General features: G+C 42.7%; 1 protein-coding gene across 1 annotated transcript; it reads left to right on the top strand.

The window, feature by feature from the left end:
* The first annotated feature begins 713 nt into the window (after positions 1 to 713).
* LOC146883502 (uncharacterized) lies at positions 714 to 6,133 on the top strand. Its single transcript, XM_085666591.1, has 2 exons — positions 714 to 3,142; positions 5,689 to 6,133. Exons 1-2 carry the CDS (start codon positions 714 to 716, stop codon positions 6,131 to 6,133), a joined length of 2,874 nt encoding a protein of 957 aa, XP_085522717.1.
* The last annotated feature ends 1,396 nt before the right edge of the window (positions 6,134 to 7,529 follow it).

Consider the following 7,529-nt stretch of genomic DNA (forward strand, 5'->3'; position numbering starts at 1 on the left):
GTTCATTGGGTGTGGAAATATCTTTTGAAACCTAGATTTGAAATAAGAAAACTCAATGGAGCTTGTACCTAGGAATGGGGCTTGACCCATTGGTTGCATTAAAACCTTCGTGCATAAAGCAAATTTGCTTATTAAGAGTTCAAGGAATTGACCTTTAATAAGGAAATTTAGGCTCAATTCATTAAGGAATTAGGGTTTGAGTAATATTGTGGGTTAGCATTAGCATATTAATGAAGAGGATGTTAAATTGTAGTTGCATGAGAGCATAGTTGGTGAATTCTAACCCCGGCAATATCAAGTCATATCATTTCTAATCTTTTCCATTCACTAAGTGCCTTTAACTTCCAAAGTTCAATTTTAATTATTTATGCAAAGTTTAACTTCATACGTTGAAACTCAAAATATGGATTTATTCATTAGTTTAAATTAGTCACTAATTACACAATTAATTAGTATACACGAGTCTCTTGGGAAACGATATTCCGGTCTTACCGGTTACTACTTGCACGACTTGGTACACTTGCCAAAGTCTTAACAAGTTTTTGGCGCCGTTGCCGGGGAACCGTGTCTAATACTAGACTATTGTGTGATTTTTGACTTATTTAGACTTAAATTCTTTTGTGCATATTTACTGTTTTTGTTTACTTATATACGCACATTATTTTTGGGCTAACTTGTAGTTCGAGCTTGTTTTTGTTGTTGCTCTATAGTTTATGCAGGGTAGGATCCGTACAAGGAGAACTGCATCTTCAGAACCACTCCTTGTTGATCCCGAGATAGAGAAAACTGCCCGCAGAAACAATAGTGCCACAAGGAGAAGACGAGCTCAAGCACAACAAGTTGCCCATCACTCTTCTGATTCAGACACTCTTCCGTCTACTTCTCAGAATCTTGATTCTTTGCCAGAAGAAGAAATGGCTGAAAATCCTCATGGTGATGGTAGGGGTCGTGAAAGACGCACTTTGGAAGATTATGCAGCGTTCACAGGCCATATCAACTTCAACAGTATTGCTAGGCCAACCGTCAATGCCACCAACATGGAGATGAAGCCAGCTCTTATTCATTTGGTGCAGAGTAATCAGTTTAACGGCCTGTCTCATGAGAATCCTTACACTCATCTGGCCACATTCTTAGAGATATACAATACTGTGAAGATCCATCAAGTTCCTGATGAAGCCATACGACTGAGTCTCTTTCCATTCTCACTAGCAGGACCCGCAAAAGCCTGGTTGAATTCCTTTCCTGAAAATAGCCTCACTAACTGGGATGATGTGGTTGTAAAGTTCTTGAGCAAATATTTTCCCCAGTCCAAGGTTAATAAGGGAAAGCAGGAAATCTCGGCATTTCAACAAGATATGGATGAGTCCTTGGGCCAAGCATGGGATAGATTCAAGGGACTGCTGAGGAAGACCCCCATTCATGGGTTTGATCAACCTACACAGCTTACTCTTTTCTTGGCAGGTCTTAAGTCCCAGTCAAAGTTGATGTTAGATGCCTCTGCCGGTGGGAGTATCAAGTGGAAGACGCCAAAGGAAGCTTATGAGTTAATAGAGAATATGGCCGCCAATGATAATGAAGCTTACACTGAGAGAGCCCATTCTCAAAAGAAGGGTATTCTAGAGCTTCAATCTCAAGATGCTCTATTGGCTCAAAACAAGATTATGACTCAGCAGCTGGAGACCCTGATGAAGAAATTGTCACAACTTCCTCAAGAGCTTCAAAATGCCTCTGTAGCTCAACTCCAACAAGTGCAAAGTTGTGAGTTATGTGGAGGAAACCATACTAATGGGCAATGTGCTATGCCAAGCACATCTCAAGAGGAAGTTAGTTATATGGGCAATCAAGGCCGACCAGGGAATTATAACCAAGGATGGAGACCTCATCAAAACATGGGCCAAGCTGGACCTTCCAATAGGCCCCCACATCAACAAACTTACCAACATCCTTCTTTGTCTGACAGAACATCCAAGCTTGAAGACATGATGCAGCAATTCATGCAAATGTCAATTCAGAATCAGAAGAACACCGATGCCTCAATTAAAAACTTGGAGGTGCAAGTGGGGCAATTGGCCAAGCAAGTGGCGAATCAACAAAGTAGTTCATTTTCCGCCAACACCGAAGCCAATCCCAAAGAGCAATGCAAAGCGGTGGTCACAAGAAGTGGTAAAGAAGTGGGGTTGAATGCTAAAGGAAGTGATGAAGTTAAAGCCAAGCCCAACGATAAAGGAGAAGAAAAAGATGAGGAAGAGATAGATGAGGAAATTGTTGTAGAAGAGGAAGAGAATAAAATTGAAAATAGAGAAAATGAGAAAAAGAAGGAAGTGGCATTAAAACCACCACCAGTGAAAATTCTCCCATATCCTCTCAAGCCTTCAAAGAAAGACAAAGAAAGACAATTTGCAAGGTTTTTGGACATTTTCAAGAGGCTTCAAATCAATATTCCCTTCTCAGAAGCCTTGGAGCAAATGCCAACCTATGCAAAGTTTATGAAGGAAATCCTCACAAAGAAGAGAAGATTTATTGAAGAGGAAACCATAGAACTAGAGGTTGGATGCAGTGCTATCATTCAGAAGATGTTGCCTCCAAAGTTTAAGGATCCTGGCAGCTTTACACTTCCAGTCACAATTGGGAGCCTAGCTGTGGGGAAGGCCTTACTTGATTTGGGTGCTAGCATCAACTTGATGCCTCTTTCTATGCTTAAGAAGATTGGGGAGTTGGAAATCAAGCCCACTCGAATGACATTGCAACTGGCGGATAGGTCAATCAAGTACCCTCACGGAGTAGTGGAGGATGTGCTAGTTAAAGTTGACAAGTTCCTATTTCCAGTGGACTTTGTTATAATGGAGATGGAGGAGGATGTTGAAGTTCCTCTCATATTGGGGAGGCCATTTATGAAGACTGCAAGAGTGCTAATTGATGTTGATGATGGCAAACTCACAGTGAGAGTTCAAGATGAAGAAGTGAACTTCAATGTCTTTGAAGCCATGTCTCACCCAAAAGATATTGGAGGATGCTTCAGAGTTGATATGCTTGATGAAGTGCTCATGAGCTCCAAGAAAGATTTACATGCCTCATCTCCTCTAGAGAAAGCTCTACTTGATGCCTTTGAGACTCTCAATGATGAGGAGGAGAAAAGATTGATGAGTGCTTAGCCAATCTTGACGCTTTGAAGGAAATCCCTCCTCATGAGGCAAAGATGGAAGACTTGAAGGGTGAGAATGAAGTCACAGAGCCAAAAGTGGAGTTGAAGATGTTGCCCCAACATTTGAAGTATGTGTTTCTTGAAGGGGGTAGCAACAAACCTGTGATTATCAGTAGCTCCTTATCACCCTCAGAAGAAGAAAAGTTGATTAAGGTGTTAAAAGTCAACTCAGGAGCCATTGGTTGGTCCATATCTGATCTGAAGGGAATCAGTCCCTCCTACTGTATGCATAGAATCTTCATGGAGGAGGATTTCAAGCCAGTGGCACAACCTCAGAGAAGGTTGAATCCTGTGATGAAAGAGGAGGTGAGAAAGGAGGTATTGAAACTCCTAGATGCTGGGATTATCTACCCAATCTCTGATAGTGCATGGGTGAGTCCAGTGCAAGTGGTTCCCAAGAAGGACGGCATGACAGTGGTTCGTAATGACAAGAATGAGTTGATACCCACACGAACCGTGACCGGCTGGAGGATGTGCATAGACTACAGGAAGCTGAACAAGGCCACAAGGAAGGATCACTTCCCTCTTCCTTTCATGGATCAAATGTTAGAGAGATTGGCGGGTCAAGCTTTCTATTGCTTTTTGGATGGCTATTCTGGTTATAACCAGATTGTGGTGGACCCTAAAGACCAAGAGAAGACCGCCTTCACTTGCCCTTTTGGTATCTATGCCTACAGAAAGATGCCATTTGGGCTTTGTAATGCACCAGCCACGTTTCAACGATGCATGTTGGCTATTTTCTCCGACCTTGTGGAGAAGTGCATAGAGGTCTTCATGGATGACTTTTCGGTGTTTGGAAGTTCATTCGATCTTTGCTTGGCAAATCTGGAAGTTGTGCTCAAGAGATGTGTTGAAACCAATCTCATTCTCAATTGGGAGAAATGCCATTTCATGGTGACTGAAGGGATTGTCTTGGGCCACAAAATATCTTCCAAGGGCATTGAAGTGGACAAAGCAAAGGTGGATGTCATTGAGAAACTCCCACCACCAACAAATGTGAAGGGAATCCGGAGCTTTCTTGGACATGCGGGTTTCTACCGACGCTTCATCAAGGATTTCTCCAAGATAGCCAAGCCATTGAGCAACTTGCTCAATAAGGATATCTCCTTTAATTTTGATGTTGAATGTTTAAATGCTTTCAATCTTTTGAAAATCAGCCTAGTCTCCGCACCCATAATCATTGCACCTAATTGGGAACTTGATTTTGAACTTATGTGTGATGCAAGTGATTATGCGGTGGGGGCGGTTTTGGGGCAAAGAAAGAATAAAATTTTTCATTCCATACACTATGCTAGTAAAGTCCTTAATGAACATCAAGTGAATTATGCAACTACTGAAAAGGAGTTACTAGCAATAGTGTATGCCTTGGAAAAATTTCGTTCTTATCTCATTGGTTCTAAAGTAGTGGTTTACACTGATCATGCTGCAATCAAATACTTGCTTACTAAACCTGATTCTAAACCTAGACTCATTAGGTGGATTTTGTTGTTGCAGGAATTTGATCTTGAGATTAAAGACAAGAAGGGTTGTGAAAATCAAGTGGCAGACCATCTGTCAAGACTGGTGAATGAAGAGGTGACCACACTAGAGCAGGAAGTGTTAGAAGAATTCCCTGATGAAAAGCTGCTCCTAGTATCTAATAGACCTTGGTTTGCAGAAATGGCAAACTTTAAGGCTGCTCAAGTTGTTCCTGAGGATATGAGTTGGCATCAGCAACAGAAGTTGTTCAGGGAAGCAAAATACTATGTGTGGGATGATCCTCATCTTTTCAAGATTGGGGCAGACAATCTGTTGAGGAGATGTGTGTCTGAAGAGGAGACAAGAGATATCTTGTGGCACTGCCACAATTCACCCTATGGAGGACACTACAGTGGAGAAAGAACAGCTGCAAAGGTTCTACAATCTGGGTTCTATTGGCCGAGCATTTTCAAGGATTCTCATGCACACGTGAAACACTGTGACAAGTGCCAAAGAACAGGGAGTATCTCCAGAAGGAATGAAATGCCTTTGCAGAACATACTCGAGGTTGAAGTGTTCGATTGCTGGGGTATTGACTTCATTGGCCCCTTGCCTTCCTCATTTTCTAAGGAGTATATCTTGTTGGTTGTGGACTATGTCAGCAAATGGGTGGAAGCTATTGCCACACCCACAAATGATGCTAAGACAGTCATCAAGTTTCTCAAGAAGAACATATTCTCCAGATTTGGTGTCCCAAGAGTCTTGATAAGTGATGGAGGTTCTCACTTTTGCAACACTCAGTTGAAGAAAGTCTTGGAGCACTACAATGTCAGACACAGAGTTGCCTCTCCCTACCATCCTCAGTTAAATGGACAAGCAGAGGTGTCAAATAGAGAAATCAAGAGGATCCTTGAGAAGACAACTTCTTCCTCAAGAAAGGATTGGTTTATTAAGTTAGACGATGCTCTGCGGGCTTATAGGACTGCATTCAAGACTCCAATTGGGTTGACTCCATTCCAATTGGCATATGGGAAGGCTTGTCATCTATCGGTGGAGTTGGAGCACAAAGCCTATTGGGCCATGAAGTTCTTGAATTTTGATCCATCCTTGTCAGGGGAGAAGAGGAAGCTACAACTCCATGAGTTGGGAGAGATGCGACTCAATGCCTATGAGTCCTCCAAGAGCTATAAAGAGAAAGTGAAGGCCTACCATGATAGGAAGTTGGTAAAAAGGGATTTCAAACCCGGTCAACAAGTGCTTCTGTTCAACTCAAGATTCAAATTATTCCCAGGAAAGTTGAAATCCAAGTGGTCAGGCCCATTTACCATCAAAGAGGTGAAAGCTTATGGGGCAATTGAAATTGAAGACCCTTCCTCACAAAGGAGTTGGGTAGTGAATGGCCAAAGGCTCAAGCCTTATTTGGGTGGTGAAGTTTTGAGGATGACCACCGTCATGCACCTCAGTGAAGCCTAAAGTCCTTACCCGTCAGGCTCGTGACGTTAAACAAGCACTTCCTGGGAGGCAACCCAGTGCTCTAAACTCATTCTAGCTTTTAATTTTCGTTTTTAAGATAGCTTTGTGTTTTTATGCATGTGTGAAGTGTGTTAGCATAGATTGTTGTGTTTAATTTGATGTTTGAACTTTGTGCTAATTTTGTTGCATGCATTTGTGAATTTGTGGAAGCATAGCCTAGAATGTTGTTAAGCATGTTTAGTTTTAGGATGGTGTTAGCATGTGCTAGTTGTAGCATTTTGAATTGAGTTTAGCCTTTGTGCATCATAGAATGTGGTAGTGTAAAATTGGTTGTTTATGAGAATAATAGTAGCATAGCTTGTGTAGTGAATTTGTGTTTTAAGTTAAGTGTGCATGTGTTAAGTGAATTGAATGTTTTGCTTGAGTGTGAATGTTTAGTTTGAAGTTGAAAAGCTTGAAAAAGTATGTTGCAAGAGTGAAAGGTTGGTGGGAGCACAATAAAGTCAAAACTAACCCAACCATAGCCCAAAAAAAAAAAACAACCCTGCAGCTTAACCGCCTGGCGGTGCACACTCTCCCGCCAGGCGCAGTCTGCAAATTCAGCCCTTGGGAGCATTCCAGGAGCTAGCCGCCTGGCGGCCCCCTAGCGCCCGCCTGGCGCCACACCAGAAAAATTAGTGCAGATGCATTTCACTGATATGCCGCCTGGCGGCTCGTGACCTCCCGCCAGGCGGTACCACGGCGTCAGCGCTGTTGGGCCTTTTTAACGTGTTTTTCAACTGGCCCAACCCCTCACCTTAACTTCCACTCACGCCTGGCGCCGCTGCCCTCACACTCTCACTTTGCAAAAACCCTAGCCCCCATTTTCTCTCTCAAATCCCTAACTCTCTAATTCCTAATTCCTTTCCTAATTCCAAAATCCTAGCCTCCAATTGTAACCCATTCTTGTGCCCTTACTCACACTCACTCACACTCTCGCCAGGCGAAACCCTGCTCTTCGCCCTTTCCACGCACCAACCACTCTTCACTCTCATCCAACCAACAACTCTTGCATTCCTCTTGTGCATTCAACTCAAGTAAACTTCTTCCTTGTGCTATTTTCATTTTAGTATCTTTGATGTTTGTTTTGTTACTCCATTGTTGATTGATTAGCTTAGGGTTTACGTTGCTTTCATATACATGATTTTTCTAATGCCTTTTCTGATGATAAACTCGTGTCTGTTGTTTCTGGGGTGTCTTTATGTTAATCCCATGCTGTTTTGTGCTCGTAGACCACAATCCTTCGCTGTCCTGTTATGTACCGCCTGGCGGTGGCCATTTTGGCCTGTTTTACCGCCAGGCGGTGGCGCCTAGCAGTGCCCACTGCTGCAAGCTGGCGCCTGGCGGCTGTTTTGGA

The sequence above is a fragment of the Vigna unguiculata genome, chromosome 9, assembly GCF_037176805.1.
Source record: "Vigna unguiculata cultivar grain cowpea cultivar isolate G323 ecotype 2 chromosome 9, ASM3717680v1, whole genome shotgun sequence".
NCBI classification, from domain to species: Eukaryota; Viridiplantae; Streptophyta; class Magnoliopsida; order Fabales; family Fabaceae; genus Vigna; species Vigna unguiculata.